The sequence below is a fragment of the Diadema setosum genome, chromosome 9, assembly GCF_964275005.1.
Source record: "Diadema setosum chromosome 9, eeDiaSeto1, whole genome shotgun sequence".
NCBI lineage: Eukaryota > Metazoa > Echinodermata > Echinoidea > Diadematoida > Diadematidae > Diadema > Diadema setosum.
This window is the reverse complement of record NC_092693.1, coordinates 15473242-15493558: the sequence shown is the minus strand read 5'-3', so window position 1 is coordinate 15493558 and position 20317 is coordinate 15473242. Positions and strand designations below refer to the sequence as shown.

Genomic DNA, 20317 nt, shown 5'->3' with positions numbered 1-20317 from the left:
AGCCCAATATAGTTTCAGAAGTCGTCCGTTACAGCACGAAAACATGTAGACATTCGTGTATCTGGGTGCGTGATATACACGGAGGATCATGATTTAATTCAAGGTTCCCACCTTCGCATGCACAATCTTCGAGGTCATCAAACATTGTTAAATGGGAACTTGGCTATGATGTATGAAGAGTTCTGTCGTCCTATTTAAAGACCCTCACAACTGAAACTCAAATATACATTAGGATCGAGTGAATTCAGCAATATAGTAGTAGAACACATCAGCGAAGCTTGAGGAAAATCAGACAAGAAAAAGGTAAGAATGTCGAAAGTTTTGGTGCCACCACTGCTGGATGAAACAACTACCACAATTCGTGACATCACGCATTGACACGGATATAGCCTAAAGAAAATAATAAAGAGGGGTTCACAAATGAAAAGTATAAGTAAAGTATACAAGTTTGAAAAGTATACATGTTCCTTCGACTTGCTCCCGACATCTGTTAAGGGAAATATCATTCCCCTGCATGTTAGCTGAAACAGGTAGGTGACGTAAGTTACGCGCTCTTTCATCAAACGTGAAAATATATGTTGAATTTTCTTTTTATTATCTTCTTCACATCTCTGTCTGTGCGTGACGTCATAAATTGTGGGAGTCTTTCAATCCAGCGATGGCGTCACCGAAACTTTAAAAGTCGTCACTTTTCAATGGGTTATCCGATTTTCCTCAAATTTCTCTGATGTGTTCTATATTGATATTGTTACACATTCCCTCAGTCCACAATATGATAAGCTTGGATATCCATTTGGGCTTCATTTCCCTTTATAAGGCAGACGGTCAAAAGCGGAGAACCGTCACTCCAGATGGGGCTTGTCGTTTGGGCTGGTGACTTAAAGGGGCCCTGAAATCCAAATGCATGCAGATTTGTGTTGATTTATGATACCCTCAACATCACTTTTGCGGTAAAATGAATGTCTAGAAACATTCCATATATTTTTAACGATTTTTTATTCTATTTTTTTTTTCAGATTACTTGGGAACGCCCACAAAAATCCTTCCAAACCAATATTCTTGAGATGACATCATCTGTCAATCATTGCTAAAGTACTGAAATGTTTAACAAAAGGCATTGGAATGCACCTTCCTCTCGACTCAGCATAACTTGCATGTTTCTGTGATATTAATGTGACTAACAAAAGACATCCAATGTGAATGCGGCCGTTATTCATCTGTTATGTGTGTGGGGGGGGGGGTGTGTGTGCGTGTTTGTATGTGTGCGTTTGATTAATCTAAGCCATATTGAATGCGGAGTGGATTCCACCATTAATCCCTTGGGCCTTGTGTGCGCCGCCCAATCCGCGGAAGAGAATGTTGCTCACGTGGACTTGGGGATTGCTGGATGTCCTCTTTACAAATTACCAGCTTGACGATCTCGATGGGAAATGGACTAAAAATCTCATCTACATCCAATTTGAAAGGGCCCGAGGTCTTAAAAAATATATGATGGAAAAAAAAGAAACCTTCATAATGATGTGAGTCGGCGGTTTCAGCAACCGAACCGGGGGCGTCGCAATTCCTTACACAGGTCATCTCTATGTCAACGAAGAGCACTACTCAGCATTGTGACGATATGTTATAAAAATTGTACCTAGAGTGTGCGGCAGAGGGCCACAGTCAGCAATGCAAGACATGGTTTGAATGTCGCTTTCTTGTCAGAATGGGGACCGGGAGACGAAAGAAAATATCGAAAAATCATTTGTGGGCATAGACTGCGTTGACTGGGTACCAAGGAGTCACTCTGTCCGTCAGGATCGAAGATAAACTTAGCACTCTGTCCGTCAGGATCGAAGATAAACTTAGCTCAATGACGTGTCATAGAAGAAGACTGATGCTATTGAAAACGCTCTTCTTCCTTACATATATAATCATTTTAGGCCCAACTGAAACCAGCAATGGCCATGAGCTGATAAGTTCTATATACCTGCACCAACTGCAGTGTTCTGTTTCCGTTCGCAAAGGTATAGATCTAAATAATCCGCCAGATGATTGTCTACGCCATTTTCCCCCATCAGATCTCATTAGCCCCCCCCCCCCCCCCCCATGATTTGCCATGTCCACACAATGGTTAGTGGGCCGTACAAACAAGTAAATGAACTTATAGTAATCATACGAATTGCATGAGATGTTGAGAAAAAGAGCTATGTGGGCAGGGGCTGTATCCTGTTCAAAATATTTCCATCACAATATTTGTTATCATTATATTATTTTGTGCATGACACAGATACACTGAATGTGTTTTCCAGCCAGTAAAATGGAACTCTGAAACACTTTTCAGAAATAATTTCAATGCCGATTCCTTGAAAGCTCAGAGGAAAGAGAATGACGGAGTTATGCAATCAAAGGTATAGGTTACGCGATACGACCTTGTATATTATTTTGATACATGAATTATTGATCTATTCTATCTTTTTATCTACCGTATATAGAAAATTAGATGCATAGATAGACAGACAGACCAGATAGATCGATCGATCAGTCGATAGATAGATTGACATACTGACGTAAAAAGAGATTCCTGTCATAACAAAAATGATTTGATTGACTTATTGACAACAACAAAAAAACTTAGTTATTGATCGATTGATAAGTCGATTAAGGAACAATGAATGAACAAGGTGATAGAGTGTACATGCAAAAGGTAATCCGGACTGCTCGTATAACTAACTTTCCAAAACTTTGAATCAACAAACGTAAGGTTTCCAGACAACTTCCTCGTGTGAAACTGTCATTTCCCCCTCATTCAATCTTATTTTGTCTCGGGTACTCCTTTATTTCTTTTACCACGTGTGCACCGCTGTCTCTTTCCGCTTTTAAACATTGAACATGGTGTTCAAATAACCACGCGTCATTGCACCCCTTCCGACTTTATTTTGGTTTTGTTAAACCCTTCGGAGGTTAAAAATAAATAAATGTCCTTCTGAACATTTCAACTTTGAATTTTGCTGATACATCGGTTCAAATTGTCAAAGTAATTGTGATGTCAATAATGAAGAGGCACGTAACTTGAGTTGTCTTCCATACATTGCTGTGATATAATGATATGTTGGCTCTATATATACTAATAATACTACGTACAATGTACATACTTTTCTCAACACGAACAGAAATTTCCTCATTGCTCTCAAATATATTTGTATATGTTGGATGATATATTTATCTATTCATTTATACTGCACAATACAAATGAAGTGCTCACAGTGCACCCCCCCCCCCGTCTACTATGAAATGAAACGCATCTCCCACGTCTAGCATCAAGGGGGTATAGCTCAGTGGTAGAGCGCTCGCTTTGCATGCGAGAGGCCTCGGGTTCGATCCCCGATACCTCCACATGGTTCCTTTTGTCTTATTTTTTTCCTCTTCCTAATTACATGGCGTTCAAAATATCTACGCGTCATTGCACCCCTTCCGACTTTATTTTGGTTTTGATAAAACCCTTTGGAGGTTAAATATAAAGTCCCTCTGAACATTTCAACTTTGCATTTTGTTGATACATCGGTTCACTAAATTGTCAAGGTCTTTGTAATGTCAATAAGAGGTACTAGTTGTCTTTCATACATTGCTTTGACATGATACTCTACTAATTACATACATACTTTTCTCAACACGAACAGAAATTTCCTTATTGCTCTCAAAATATTTGTGTAGTTGGATGATATGTATGTATATATATATGTGAGATATGAGAAAGATATACATATACATATGTATGTATATATATATATATATATATATATATATATAATATATATATATATATATATACATATATATATATATATATATACATATATATATATATATATATATATATATATATATATATATATATATATACATATATATATATATGAACAGTTTGTTTGCAAAAACCGATAAGTCCATATTTGCTAAATGGAGATATTTGCGATTAAAGGTCAAGAAAAATAAAGAGAATAATAAGAAAATTGTTGCTTCTTTTAACCATAACTTCAAAAATATACCTTTATATGTAGTGACCAATATATCATTTAAAAGGTATCATTTTTTATTTTGTGACAGAGATCGTACTTCAAAATCTTCAAAAATGGACTTATCGGTTTTTGCAAACAAACCCTTCATATATATATATATATATATATATATATAGTAGTATGTGTGTGTGTAGTCATTTATTAATTAGTTTATCTATACTGCATAATGCGCATGAAGTGCTCACAGTGCACAGTGCACAATCTCACCCACCCCCCCCCCCCCTTCGTCTAATATTAAACGCATCTCCCTCGCACAGCATCAGGGGGTATAGCTCAGTGGTAGAGCGCTCGCTTTGCATGCGAGAGGCCTCGGGTTCGATCCCCGATACCTCCACATGGCTCTTTTTGTCTTATTTTTTCCCCTTCCTAATTACATGGTGTCATACTTTGAGGATGTCTAGAGTCATTCAACTGCGCAAGGAAAATGTACTTTCAAGGAAAACCGGTTAATACGACATTTGAGATATCAGATAGGCTTATATAAAACAACTTTTGTTCTCTGTTTTTCATAGCTACTGGCGCAAGAAAATTCCCCATGCATAACAGATTTCCAAGTCCCATATACAGTGTATATCTCTTTGTCTCACGAGTTTCCTCGACCACATGTAAATCTGTGGCCAATCCTCAACAAGAAAAAAATAGTACGTTTTCATTATGGCGAGATACTACTTTTTTTAAAAGTTATCATTCTGTAGTTAATTAAGTCTTTGATACATCCGAAGGGTAGAAGTTAAATGGATTTCACATTATGAGTATAAGAAAGTTATAAAATGTTGAGGTTTCACGTGCTGTCAGGAAGTAAATAGCAAGCCCCGGTCACACTGGCAAATCTTCGAAAACAAAAACTTCTCGAACGTTATAAACTTCGCGAAATTTTGCCAGTGTGACCACGGCTAGTGATGAAGGCCCCAACCACGATAAGTATGTAAAATGACTCGGATGAGGTGGTCACACCATCGCCCATTATTTTCTCGTTGGTTTGCATATTGATACAAGGCGTTATAAAAGTGACTTCTAGTCTATAATTTAGCTCCTTTATACGACTCCTTCCCCCCCCCCCCCGGTAAAAAAAAAAATATAAATATATATATATATATATATATATATATATATATATATATATATATATATATATATAATGATAAATAAAATAAAAGTAAGTACAAGTAAATAAATCCTCATGGTTCGATATTACTGCTCCCAACTTTGCAACAATTTGAAGAAAAATACAAGTTATACTCTCCTTTATTCTATGCAAAAGCTTTTTTTTCTTTTTCTTTTTCTTTTTGAGGACTTGTCTGCCAGTCACAGTAGAAGACTTGTGTGATGACGTCGTCGCCACAAATAATTTGAATGTTTCGGTCGTGACTAATATTTCTGTTTTGTCACAAAACAGAAATATTAGTCACGACCGAAACAATTGTGAGCCAAATCATGTGAAACGCGAAATTTGAAAAAAAGATAAAAATATGTTTGTGTTCGAAATTGATTAAAACCAATACGTCATTAAATCTGTTCGACTTGAATAAACGATGTGAGAATCACGAGGAGTATACAGATTCGTACCTCGTCCGAGTCACTTCTTCAGCTCTGACTGGTTGGAGAGCATTCATCCAGGATGGGTGAATGAGTGATGTGTACTCCTTGCAATGTTCCGACGTCGAATAACTTTCCTGATCACCCACTTTCATGTTGGTTAAAGGTTCTGTCGAAATCCATTCCCCCCCCCCCCGTGATTTTCATAAGTAAGTCCAGTCGAATAGATATACATTGTTCATGTAATTACGTGTTGATATGATAATACCTGGATGAATCAAAATAATACGATACATTAAAATTTATGATATTTTACTTATCATGCTGACTTTTATAAATTAAGATCAATATCGATATGTGGAAGAATTGGGCCTAATTCTAACCGCCCTGGTTAACGAAAAATTACCTATCTATCCAGCGGTGTCATAATAGGCCTACATGTGTTATGTATTCCTACAACCACATGTGCTGGACGCAACTTACACTCCCGTTACAACTTACACGGAATCCCCGAGACTGGAGCTTTTATTTCGTTTTATCAAAATTTGGTTGTACATGTATTAAAATTTCGTTGATAATCAAACCAAAACACAAAACACAGTGATGACAACTATGAATCTGGTTCTTGATGTTTGCATTGGGAATTCAATATCCATGTGCAGTGTGTAGGTGTGTATACAGTGTATTTGTAATGTCAGGTGAATTGAATTTATATCATCATGGTATGCCTTTAGTGAGGTTTCTGCTCAAGTAATCTAGATTGTTATAATGTGGGGTGTTTTTTATGTCAGCCACTGTGTATACATATACTTTTCCCGTCCACATTTGACATTTTCCATCTGAAATCCACATTCAAAACAGCATCTCACGGGCATCTCTTGCCAGTGTCAGCAGACATACATATTGAATACAAAGGTGAAACCATCAAAAATATTCACAAGAAACTGCGCACATTTTGTTTCGTAAGTTGAGTTGCATCTCATAAATTATCATTGGCTTTATTGTTCCACTGTCATAACTGATAAATATTGTACATAGCGGATAGCAAGTGAAAGAACTGACGCTCCTTGCGGACGCATTACTATTTCCGTTTGCAGCTAAATAGCAATACATAAAATTCGATTAGGAGAGCACCACATCCAAAAAAACAAAACAAAACAAAAACGACATATAAAAACTTTAACATTTTTTCACATTAAAGTGATCAGACACATCAAAAAGGAACATTACAAAATCACATCAGTGATCATAACGCTTTTCTCACACGAACAGCAAAATACATAATTTATATCGTATGTACACTCACATGCAATGACAAAAAGCGGCGACTTGGATTAATACGGCTTGGCTTGGGATGGGGCATACATTGGTTGAGATGAGGATTCAGCTTTTAACTTTTGGCGAGATATTGGCTGCAATATCTAAAAATAAAGTCAAACAAAGTGGTCCTAGTTAAAGGTGGGTCCCACCTTTTATATGAACCTCTTTGATTCTGGATATCTCAGCCATTTCAAAACCAATTTTGATCAAATGAACTTTAAATCGCTCACAGAATTGTATGCTCTTTCATACTTCATATTAGGTTTCTCAATATCTCACACACACACACACACACACACACACACACACACACACACACACACACACACACACACACACACACAAAGTTGGAAACCTGAAGCCCCACGTCAACCAAAACTATGCCATCTGTTTTACATTGTACCATTGTACATTGTACATTTAATTGTACCAAGCATTACATTGTACCAACTTATTGCATAACACCAATACGCATGAAAGAAAAGCAAACACTCAATATGAGCAGTTGTTATCGACAATTAAGGAAGATGTCTATCTAATTCAGACATATTTTGTCAAGGAAGCTTTAATTTTTATAAATTCCAAAGGAGAATTACTGGTTGCAATACCACTCACTGTGGAAGTGCTTGCAGAAGCACTGTTTTTCACTTTCTTTTTGTCCTATATATTTAAGTGGAGTAAATACATGTATCTTAATTACAGGGTATGACTTAAAAAAAATAAATAAATATTGCAATGTTGGTAATGGCGCGATACCACGCAATGTTACAAAATTATTTTATAAACACTGTTATGTTGGTCTAAAACTGATCTATGTAGAGCAAACGTCATAATCGCATCGCACGTCAGATTTCTTTCGTAATCGTCTCAATAATTATTCTGCAATGTTTTATTATGTTGATAAATCATTTTATCGTGATCTTAACTGCCGACGTTCATAGTTGGCTCGGACAGCAAACATTATACTTAGCTCCTCGGGTGAAATAAGTTCAAGTTCATCGTGTACTTTAAAAAAAAATACATTTTTACTTGAATTTCAAATCAACTATGAGACACAGCAAAATACTAGTAATGATCTCACATGATACGATAGGATTGAACACAGTTCAGAGCCAAGCTCAATATTCGAAACTAAAACAAAACAAAACAAATCGAGTGGATGGATTTCGCTTCTACGTGGTTGATTACCCCCCACAGGAAAAAGCAAGCGCTGTTTCATAAAACTCCTGTGATTATATAACACAGTAAATATCGCCGTTTTTAATTATTGGAAGTACTCGACAAAAACCTTTTTTTTTTTAAAGTGTACTTGACACCATGTCTACAATGCATGAAAACGGAAATACAGCACACACACATCTCAAGTATTGGATATTCGTGAAAGTAGCCTTTTTCATTTTTTAATAAAGTTATTTCTTTTTTTTTTCTCTCTCTCTCTATAACCAAAAATAATACACAGTGTTGCATACAAATCACAATAAGCACTTTGCAGGCTATCAATGCATTGACAGTCACGTCGTACCACACTATATTCAGACAATAGGGCACACATTGTGGATGTATACACTTCCACTGTTGCAAAGTGGAATATCATAAAGCATATATAGCTGTACGACTTTTACCTTCATACACACTTCTACTACAGTCAACAAAGTGGATTGCGGTTCACTTCGAGTGTTATACATGTTCAGATAAATTTGTTAATTTTTACTGACTGGAAAGACATAAGATAGTGTCGAATAATTCTGACCTTCAAGCGTACGTCTAATAATATCATATGAAAATACACATCCCATGATACGACACAAGACGGAGCTAATTCGGTACCTCCGTCGGGGGGGGGGGGTGCTATTATACGTTCCATTGTTGTACACCGTGATGTATAGATACGAAGGGGCACAGCTGGATGCCATGATGTTGAAAATAATCGTATTTAGCACGGCATAGCTCTAATGGGAATATCATGCCCTCAAAAAAGCACACATTTGTGAAGTCAGCATACTTTTGTGAAGTTAGCATGTGTAAGTAAACTGGGATCAAAGCGCTGAAGTGCAAGGGCAAATACATTAAAGGAGAGGTGTTAAGCCAAGTAGATGCCTTCATTTACGTCATCATTTGGGTCGACGTATAGACTTCTCCACTCACAGTCTTATGAATCATTATAGTATGTCCAACAGGTTTGCACGCAACACGGACAGAGTCTCACGCATGCAGCCAAAGGCCCGTACACCCCATCCTGTACAACGTGATTTTCTGCAAGCAGAGTGTTACATTCATCGAAATGTTGTTGTAGTGTTATATTTTGTTTTGACGTCACATGAGACTCGCGAGAGTGAAACAGGCAGGAAGGAAAATGATTAAAAACAGCATACGGCAACCACCTGACAGTAAAAACGCCTAATTAAAAGACTCGGTGTGGCTAACAAACTGAAATGGAGTTTGTTTGTTCGTTCGTTCGTTTGTTTGTTTGTTCATATATTTCTAAATCTGGGAAGATGGCTGGATAGCCCATATTCAGCTAGTCTCCCATGGGGTCCAGTTGGAGTATGTGTTCTGACACACACAAATAACGCTACATGTCATAAGTAGGATGAAAGACCTGAACAGCGTAACGTTCAAATACATGACGCAGAACATCATCTTGATTTCAGAAACTAACTCTTTTTTTCTTTTTCTTTTTTCAAAGACGTGATATAAGTGATTAAGAATCAGATGGTCTCTGGATATACTGACATGGTTGCGGTTTGATTGTCTCACTTAAACAACATTATTACACAAATATAAATACATTAACATGACTTCGTTTGTAGCTCTCAAAACGCTTATAGGTGTGCACATACACCAAGACGAAACATTATTCTTCGACGTATAAGATAAACCCATATCAGAGATGCATCAAAATACAACATAGTGTAAAACCGTTTGAAAACACAGATCCATGTATCAAGCATTTAATCACTGTTGAGTGGAAGATATAAAAATGTTTGGTCCATTTTCACTGCGCTATTCCTTCTCCTATGTAGTCACGATTGCAGACGGGTTACCGGTACGTAAAATATCTTAATATTTGCTGTAAATCTGGACCTAAAATCACGGATATGATTTGACCGAGACAAAAGAGATAGGCCTACATGAATGCCCGCCCGTCTAACCTTCAGAATTTCCTAGGTACATAATGTTGGCCCCTTACACCTACTTCCGGTTTTATCCGCCTTACATTATTGAATTCTATTATAGTCTTTGTATAGCGAAACGCTTTTTAAAATCACGAACAGCTATGTAGCCGTTGGTGTTGGAGATGACAATCAGTGACGTATATCCGGTGAAGGGTTGTCGTGTCACGTGTATACAATGTACAAGCCTCATCTCTGAAGGCAACAGGTCGACGCCTTGCAGAATAGGCCCTCATTGGAAGAAAGAATGGCGGTCCATGGAGTACTTTCCAACACAAGAGCAGTATGAGCCAATTTTGGCGCAGCGGCTGTGATTCTTAATCGTTACCATGGCACCAATATTCATGGAGACTGGAAGAGCAAGGGAAATCTAGTTTCCTCTATTTGAAGGTATAATCTCCCGAAGTTACCGATCACAAATCACCAGCATTTTTTATCACGACGAACTGACGGTTCTCCAGTGGTTTGTTTGGCAAACTGAATATTCTGACATTGTATAAAAATAAAAATCAAATACTGTTTAACAAATTCAGAGCATGAAAACCTCAAATTGATCGTTACACTATAATCTTACATTTGCAAACCACTCTAGTAACGTAATTACACCATGCATTTTTCAACGAAATCCCAACCAAGCATTTTCACAGACTCATCGCAGCATCCCAATGATATTTGCTAACCAGGGAAATCGCTTTACGGAATAACAAAGTGATTATGTTTGTTCGTTCGTTTGTTTGTCTGTATGTCTGTCTGTTTGTTTTTCTTTTCCTAATGAGACAAGCAAACATGATTTACGGCGGAACATTTTCGATCAGAGACTGGTATATTTTGATAATGGAATGTCTTCATCACAGTACACAGTTCAAATAATTATGTCAACTTTTAACCTTCTCTACATTAATATACTTGCATACAAGCAAGTAGATGTAGCTCAAATTGCTGCCATACGGTTTTACGCGTCACTTGGATTCTGTCGTCAGTTTTTTTTTTTCTCATCCCAAGCTCAGATTATTAAACTGACTAAACGGTTGATGCCTTCTTCAAGCACAGGCTCTCTTTTAACTACCTCGATAAAATACTGAATACAATTACTTTCTGGTCCCTCTGTTCTTATCCCGGGAACAACGGCCACCTCGCCGGTCTAGAAGTTCAGATGGCATAAAAGCTTGACCAAAGTCACGGTCTGAAGTTCTATTGCCTTGAGAAGTGATCCACAAAGTCGCACCCCCTGAATACCGAGAGAGACGATATCCCATTAATTTTGCTATCTACTCGATCAGAGGACCATTCTCGCACACATCAATGTTCAGCTGCAATCATTAATAACTCAAGGCACCTTGTAGGATGAGAGGCGTCTTATGGCATCCCTCCAATACCATAGAAATAGCATCCGTTTACTCTGCCTACCGCATGAATATCACACAGGGCAAATTGCGACATCAAAACCATGCGCATGTTAACTGCAGTCCTCTCGAGCACCGTATCTGAATATTGCAGATGAACAGATTTGAGACCTCTCGGTAGGACTTTTCACGTTACTTGGGCAACAAGACTTAAATCTTTCCTCCCTAGATCTTTGGCCTGTTTAACATGCACGTAGCCGGCCTCGTTTAGCACATCGTCGCAGAACGACTGTATCGCCTGGACTACAGGGAAGTCGATGCTGTGACGCCAGGCTTGTGCCGTGGCCGATGAGTTCCGATGGGTCGAGTATGTGTCTTGAACGTCTTTCACCGAACTTGCCTGCGTATTCTGCTGGATCCACTTAAAGACATCTAGCGGAACATCGCCCATGCCCGCGAACTTATAGAGAGCTCTGGTCCATCGCTCAGGGTGAGCGGCGATGTCCTCGTAGCGCACTCTCATATAGCGATTTTTCAGGAGGTCTTTGTTTTGTCGCACGAACCGGAAGTTTTGGCGCATTCTGCGGCAAATGTAGGCAGCATCATGGTCGAGGCTAGTTCCTAGAGAGAGGGCCTTAGCACTGCTTGGGTGTTCTTTGGCTCTGGACAGCAACGTTCCTCGAGGATCGCGAAGAAGGTGAACGATCTTGACATTGAGCTCCTTGTCGCGGAGGAGCGATCCCAGCGTTTCGATATTGTAAAGTCGAATCAGTTTGACAACCTTATGAGGATAAACGTTACACACATTGGTCACACTTTCTTCCTTCAACAAAGGACACCGCTTTACCATGGGTGTCTTCAACATATTAAAGTCCATGTTTAGCCTGCATAGCGGTGGTGAACACAGGACTTTACTGGACAATCTATGCAGAGTTTCGTTGTTATACAAATCCATAAGGTATGGAGTCTTGTCAAAACGGCACTTAAATATATTTTGCAGAAGGACGGATGCATTTTTATATACATTCTTCTTAATTTCAAGTAGTTTTAGCGGTTCGAAATGGAAGAAAACCCAAGGGTTTTGATTAAATATTTGCCCTAGGAAACTTGACCCGGAGCGTCGTTGTGTGACTATGAGGAGGTGGACTGGCAAGACACGGCTGGTAGACTCCTTGCCTCCCCCTGCTTTCTCGTCACTTGGACCGCCCTTCCCAGTCATGGTATCATTGCTGTATGTGACAGTCTGAAACTGGGATAGTTTGTAATCAAGAACAGACATTGTGCGATCGTTTTCAGTCTCCTCTTTTTGCACATTCTGGCCGATAATGGTTTCATTCTGGCCCGACAGCGCCCGCCGCCTGTTACCTCGAGCGGCCTCGATCCCTTCCGCGACAACCTCCTCGTCTTCGTCCATAAACTCGCCATCGTCCCAGAATATCGGCACACGGAACTTGTCCTTCTCGCTAATCTTGACTTCTTTGGCCACTTTGGCGGCGTTGCCGTCGGGGGCCGCAGCGGGGGCCTGGTCTTGGAGGAGCCGCCTGGTGTCCCCGTCCATCTGCGAGCGGTAGTTGACTATTGCCGAGTGCACGCTGGTGGGCGAGAATATCACAGAGCACACGCTACAGACCACCACGGCCAGAAGAAGCAGGAGGCAGCACTTCCGTCGTCTCTGCATCATAGTGACGAATTCCCGCCGACCTGCAATGTAAGTGGACCAGAGAGCAAGATGGAATAGAATGTGGTTCATCATTACGTCTGTCGACCCTATATGAGACTGGGATTGGACTGATGTGGGGAGAGCATCTGGGACACAATTTCGTATTCTCTTAAAAAGAAAAAGTTTTTGTGTTGTTTTTTCACATGACACTCTTTGTTGTTATGGATAGGTACTAGTATACCAAGCATTGTTGGAGGCACTGTGGTAAAGACTCTTGGCTTTCAAATGGACGTCCAAAGTTCGAATCCTGGATAACGTTCAGATCATTGGGCCATGATGTATAATTATATGGTTACCTCTCAATGTGACGAGAATGATAATGCTTGAGTAGTGGCTACCCTGTGGAGAGTTTATCCCAGATATTATAATACACGACCATCGTATCTAGTTCTGCCTATCTATACGTCTTGTCCAAAGACGTAAGCGCTGGGCGAGAATCGAACTCGGGTTCTCCGATTGGGAGTCGGGAGTCTTATCCACTATGCCACAGCGCCTCCTGATCAAACAATAAGTGGAGGGGGCGGGGCTGTGGCATAGTGGATACGACTCCAGAGTCCCAATCGGAGGACACGAGTTCTTTTCCCGCCCAGTGCTTACGTCCTTGGACAAGATGGCTTTACCCACCATGTCCCACTCGACCCAGGTGTATAAATGGGTACCTGCATGGCAACGCTATAGGGTAATAATAATGGTATAGGGCCCTCTGGTAGAGCAGTGGCAACACTAAAGAGACTATCCTGGATAAATAAGACCTCATCATTATTATTATTAATATCAGTCACAATAATTAGCAGCATGGTTGCTGGTCTGCATGGTTGTCGGGCAGGTGCTGAAGGATTTTATCACAAGTGCGCCGCCAATGACTGCAAGCTGACAGCTCCTCAGTGAAGATAGAGATAAACACAATTCAAATATTATACGCGGCACATAATCAAGAGACCTGTCTACGGCATTATATAGCGTGACATGTGTGTCATGAATATAACACAATGCTGCAGTGTTAGCTAGTATTGTGACATTACACGAACGAGTGAATTAGCTGAACAGTGTCACCATTAGATTTATAAGCCAACCTCTGTTCTGTCTTTCTATGTCCGTTATCAATACCGACACACTCTAGCTATAACAGGGCGATAAAAACAGGCCGAAAAGGAGGGGAGGGGAGAGAGCTGGAAAAGGTGGAAGATAACAGAGGCAAAGTGTCATGTAAAGATTTTAACAGTACAACATAACATATCAGTTATTCCACATGCTACATGATGATAACAGTCCTTGCCCCTATGGGCCGACTCGCACAACTATGAGCTGCTGAACTCTGAACTTCGGTCATAACGGCATCGTCTCATCCATCTTCGTGGATTTCTCTCCCGCTCTCTCCATCTCTCCCTCCTCCCCCCCCCCCCCTCTCCTTTCTCTTCATCTGCTGAGCATCACGCCATCTACACATCTTTCTTTTTTTTTTCTTTCTATCTTGTTTCAGTCTCAATTTTCGTTCAATTTCTACATGCCCAATTCGAGGATCACAAAGCGGGTCGAAGCTATCTGCAACAGGTACATGCAAAGGCGTGTACGTCCGACTCCTTTGATATGTATTACAGAATTCATTCTTTGGACGCGTAAGTATAGTGCAGAATAGCAACAGTTTGACATTTTAACTATAGAACAACAGGACTACAGCGCGTAGTCGTCTGAGATGTCTGCTTTCCAATAAAATCACCATACTGTATTTTAAAACAACATCATTTCTCATGAAAGTACTCATTCCATCGACATGTTACTGATAATTAATGTTGAACGTATTATTATTCCCCCTGCTTTCTGAAGGAGGTAAATCATGTGCTCATTCATTATGCTAGAAAAGTTAAAAACATGTTGAATTCTCTTTATATTTTCTTTATACTGTTGTCCAGAATGACGTCATGAACTGTAGTGGTCTCCTTTACCAGCGATGACGGCACCCAAACTTTGATAATTCATAGGTTTTAAATCTATTGTCCAATTTTTCTTAAACTTTCACTGATGTGTTCTACTGCTTTCACTCCATGATCCAAATTATATCTGGGCTTTGGTTTCCTTTAAAGGGAAGATAAACCCCAAGAGCAATGTGGATTGAGTGAAAGCAGCAACATTAGTAGAACACATCAGTGAAAGTTTGAGGAAAATCGGACAATCGATGCAAAAGTTATGAATTTTTAAAGTTTTGGTGTTGGAACCGCTGGATGAGGAGACTACTAGAGGATATGACGTATGAGTGGACAACAATACAAAGAAAATATAAAGGAAATTCAACAAAAATTCACTTTTCTAGAATCATGAAAGAGCAATGGACCAACCTCTTTCAGAAAGCAGGGGGAATAATTGCTACCCTTAACATATGTCAATATCAAGTTGATGGAATTTGTTATTTTCATGAAAAATGGATTTTTGTAGAATTTTCTTTATATTTTCTTGGTATTGTTGTCCACTCATACGTCATAACCTCTAGTAGTCTCCTCATCCAGCGGTTCCAACACCAAAACTTTAAAAATTCATAACTTTTGCATCGATTGTCCGATTTTCTTCAAACTTTCACTGATGTGTTCTACTAATGCTGCTGCTTTCACTCAATCCACATTGCTCTTGGGGTTTATCTTCCCTTTAATGACGGATGGACGGGTTTGGGTGGGTATTTCAAACTGGCATATCACCTGATCACATCACCACATTATGACGTCATACACGAACAACTTTACCTTTGCCTTTCCCACTCTGAAACAATTGGTTTCCTTAATAATGACATGATGAGACTCGTTATAAAGTCATGTTGTCAAAGTTTGAAATGAAACATCCACTGATTATGAGAATACTTGACAAGAGTCGCCTACATGAAATGCAGTTCTACGGACTAGGGCCCATTTTTCATGAAAGATGTAAGGATAACATTTTTTTTTGCTAGAATAGCACATTCTCGTGGCAACAGCCAATCAGCAAGCTTGATTCTTGTCGTTACCATGACAATTGTCATGTCATTCCAGCAAGAGTTGCTATCATATCAACTTTTTATGAAATGGGGCCCAGAAGGCTCAGGGACCCATTGCTCATGGGTGCATGTCGTGACAAAGGGTAAAGATAAGGGTCATAAGCGGAATATTTCGTCAGTGACTCAATAGACTCACTCATGTAATATTGCTACCGCCTGTGGTGACTCTCTTTCACCGAGTGTGACATAGAAACAACAGAGATCATTAAGAATGTGACAGGTGTATCACCAACAGGGATTAATGAATGGATAAGGAGACGAGGTCATTTTAAAGCAGCGACTTACGACAAAACGTCGCTGAGATGGAGTACTGTACATACAAAAAGAAGAGTTGTGTTTAAAAAAAAAAAAAAGCTAAGCTCCATGAATCCACTTTGTGGAGAAAGTGAAGCACGAGAATCTCTGATGGGAAGAAGAGAAGACAACGATGAAAAGAAAAAGAGCAGAATTCACTGCTCTCCCTCCCTCTCTCTCTCTCTCTCTCTTCCACGTTTATCAGTGTATGTATATTTTATCTATAAGAGGGTGAGAAATTCTCGGAGCTGGGGACTGAGGAATGGAAAGGATCGATGCTCTTAAGTAATATTGCAGACAATTACAGAGCAATGCGAAAATGATCTAGTGTGTCGCGGAACTGAATTCACATCACTCTTCAGTAAGCGATACAAACCTAAACATTGGAACGGCCCACAACAAACAGCAGTGCAATAATAACGACAACATGGACACGCACGCGTGCGCGTCAACGAGAGCACAGACACACTCTTTAAACAGGTTAAGCCAAAGAGATTATATAAAATCTCTTTGGGTTAACCACAGACTGGCCTTTTCATTACAACACTGCATGTCTTCTGGTACGTGTACTATAAAGACTCGTTGCCAGCTCACAGATAAAGTCGTGAGAATTGCCTCGATATGTCATTACCCCCCCCCCCCTCCTGCATACCATAACTCAATACATGATAGTAACCGGGGATAGTAAGCACACTTCTGACACCTATGCCATGCACATTTTATTTTGTGTGGCCCAGTATTTTCAAGTCAGAAGTAATTAGATAAAAATGTCATCGAAAGTGAATTTACCATGTATATCAATGCATTATGCTAAAATACATCTTTCTCATTTTACTCATCTTCAGGTGTTTTAGAGGGACTGACACCCAAATGTTAATTATGTGGATTGAGTAAATGCAGCAATATAGGACACATCAGTGAAGTTGAGGAAAATCGGACAATCCGTTCAAAAGTGACAATTTTTAAGAGTTTCACTGCCGCCGTTGCTTGATGAGAAGATTATAACACTTTGCGAAGTCACGCAAGGGCAGCGATATACAGAATTCAAGACATTCAACAGCGGGAATGGTATTTCAGTATGAAGAGAGAAGGTGTGCTTAATTTTGTGGAATATTTTTCTAGATTTCTTTATGTCCATCCGCGACGTCACGAATTGTTGAAGTCTTCTCATCCCGCGATGGCGGCACTGACACTTTAAAATTTCACAACTTTTGAACGGCTTGTGATCCCATTAACCTCAAATTCACTGACTGGCGTTCTATTCATTACCGCATTCACTCAGTCCATACATACACATATTGGGGTTTCATTCCCCTTTGACGAAAAATCCACCCGAACAACGATCAAACACACACTTTTTCTCACAAAATGTCAGTGTATGGTATAGTATATTCAAATTTTTCATTTTTGTTTTTCATTTTCCTCTAACGATATAAGTAGCAAGTTATTTAATTCACCTGCTCATATTACGCGATGTATACATCATTAATACGGAATGCACCTTAAAGGGGAAATTCAGTCCAAATATGTTAGTCTGATATGAAGAGTAAAATCGTACAAGTTCAATGGTTTAAAAAAAGTGACTGAAATTGGATGAAAAATAAGGAAGTTATGACATTTTGAAGTTTTGCTAATTTCTGCAAAACAGTTCTTGTACATAGGACATTAAAATGCAAATGGCTGAGCTAACCATATCTTAACCTCACAAATATTTTCCAGTGATCCTGTACAACAACAACAACAAAAAAAAAAAAAAAAATAACGAAAATTCAATGTTTCTGTCATTGAAGTCTGAAACATGATGTTATTCCTGATTGAATAACTTCAGAATAGTGATCAGCTGGATATACATGTACCAGGATTTGAGCCTCGGGCATAATTGCGTTTGAATGAAAAACTTGAAATTTCAAAATTGTATGTACAAACTATATGGCAAGCTGTGAGGGCCCACTTTGCCATATGCATATTCATATTGACCGTTCAAGAACTGTTTCCTGTAAAAATTAGCGAAACTTCAAAATGTCATATTCCTTAATTTCACCCGATTTTGACTAAAATTTTAGGGCCTACCCTTGAACTCGTATCATTTTACTCTATCTTTTCAGATTTACTTATATTTGGACTGGATTTCCACCATAGAGCTTGAATGCATTCGTGTTGCTATGTCGGGCAGGTCTCATGCAAACCCCTGGCAAGCATCCATGTTGTGGAGGTCTACAACTTGTATAAGTTTGTGACTGGTCTACCCGGTGGACGTCTTGTGCAATTTGCAAATTTATCTATATCACAAGACTTTGATATACCGATTGAATACCGATCGAAATTTTGTAATAAACTAATCAGAACACGCGATTGTATGCTTTGCTTATGGCAACGACTTGCAGCACACAGCGGGGAAGAATACTGTGGCTTTGTATCTTAGGAAACCTACGGTTACCAATTTACATGAGGTACGGAGCGACTTACCCATGCTGTGGAGTATCTTTCTACGATCAGGGGATGCTTCCTTATTCTGACGTCAGCAATTGCCCGGGAAATATCGGCGACATCACCTCCAAATTATCAAAGTGTATGTCGATTTCTTGCAAATCGTTGCTAGAAAACTTCTCAGGTGTCAGTTTCAAAAGAGCAATTCCTCAGACCGTGAGCATGAAAGGAGATGTAAACCAGTTCCTAAGCCCGTCATTCAGCGATGAAGTACCATGTCAACTGGTGTCTATACCCGGGACGCAACCAACCAACACCTCCAGGTCCTTCACATAGCACGACGTGAAGAAGACTCTTCATTTTCTCCAAATGTTCACCTATAAAGGAGACAGTGTTCTCTCCTCATTGGACAGCGCCCCCATCTGCCGGCTACGCTGCCGGAGAGGGTGATCCCCACCCCTCCCCCAATAAGCCATGCAGTACTGAATCGCATGAACGTTGAGACATTCCCCTTGCCCATTACCTAGCCTCGTTAGAAAAGTCACGCATCAGGTCCGTGCACGCACCTTGAATAACCACCACCATGTATATGTCAGGAGTCCGTGAGCACAGGTGAGGACCAAGTGATTCAATATGACAGTGTGTCAAGAGATAGCTAGCGAGAGAGAAGAGAGGGAACGTTCACGTCACCATCGTACCGGAGACTGTCAAGCTATAGAAGGAAGAGTTAATTAACTCTGCTGTCATAATATATCCAAATTTGCCCCTTCCGCTTTTGGATGGGATCGGAACCTGTCGCGCTTGAGAACGATTCATCCTGATTTTTTTTTTTTTTTTCCAGGTTGACATTATTTTGATCCCCCGGAGGCTGTCAGGCTCATCCTCGCCTTTAAAGTTTGGCCTGACACGAGAAAACTATACACCACCGGCAAAATCATCTCGAAATAGGTGACATTCTTACAACAAGCACACGTGTCACATTCATAAAGTCACCGCGAAATTTTTGAGATTAACATCCAACAACTCCAACTCGGACCTCTTTTTACGTCACAGTGAGAATACGAGACATATTGATGGTTGAATTCCATCAGAGCAATCTAATTAACCTCGATCAACAATAAAGCCCAACCTGCTACACCTTATCTTCGTTTACCCCGATGTTACTCATGTTTACATTTATTTCCCTGCGTGGCTAATATCATACATAATTTCTTACTACCAATCAGTAAATGATAATCATGATCAGCCAATAAAAACATGGCAAATCAACTATTTTTTTTTTTTTGCAAGAAGCTGCATTCATTTACAGAAAGTCAAAAACATATCCCCTTCAAAACGCATGCCGTGGGAAATTTGAGATAATCTTCCTTTAAAAAAAAAGAGCTGTTTTGTTCTATACAGTCTGTTCAAACTTTTTGTTTTGTTCC

At 39.5% G+C, this 20317-nt stretch overlaps 1 protein-coding gene and 2 non-coding genes across 3 annotated transcripts; 2 read left to right on the top strand and 1 right to left on the bottom strand.

Annotated features, from left to right (window-relative positions):
• Positions 1–3303: 3303 nt before the first annotated feature.
• Positions 3304–3375, top strand: Trnaa-ugc (transfer RNA alanine (anticodon UGC)). Its single transcript has one exon. It is a non-coding gene; the product is annotated as a tRNA-Ala (tRNA).
• Positions 3376–4320: 945 nt separating this feature from the next.
• Positions 4321–4392, top strand: Trnaa-ugc (transfer RNA alanine (anticodon UGC)). The gene has a single exon. It is a non-coding gene; the product is annotated as a tRNA-Ala (tRNA).
• Positions 4393–11617: 7225 nt separating this feature from the next.
• Positions 11618–13116, bottom strand: LOC140233481 (carbohydrate sulfotransferase 1-like). Its single transcript, XM_072313599.1, has one exon. The coding sequence runs from the start codon at positions 13109–13111 to the stop codon at positions 11618–11620; it is 1494 nt and encodes a 497-aa protein (XP_072169700.1). The 5' UTR covers positions 13112–13116.
• Positions 13117–20317: the final 7201 nt, after the last annotated feature.

What these genes read in the sequence shown, in the direction of transcription:
- LOC140233481 (XM_072313599.1), bottom strand. Translation starts at nt 13,111, where the DNA reads ATGATGCAGAGACGACGGAAGTGCTGCCTCCTGCTTCTTCTGGCCGTG.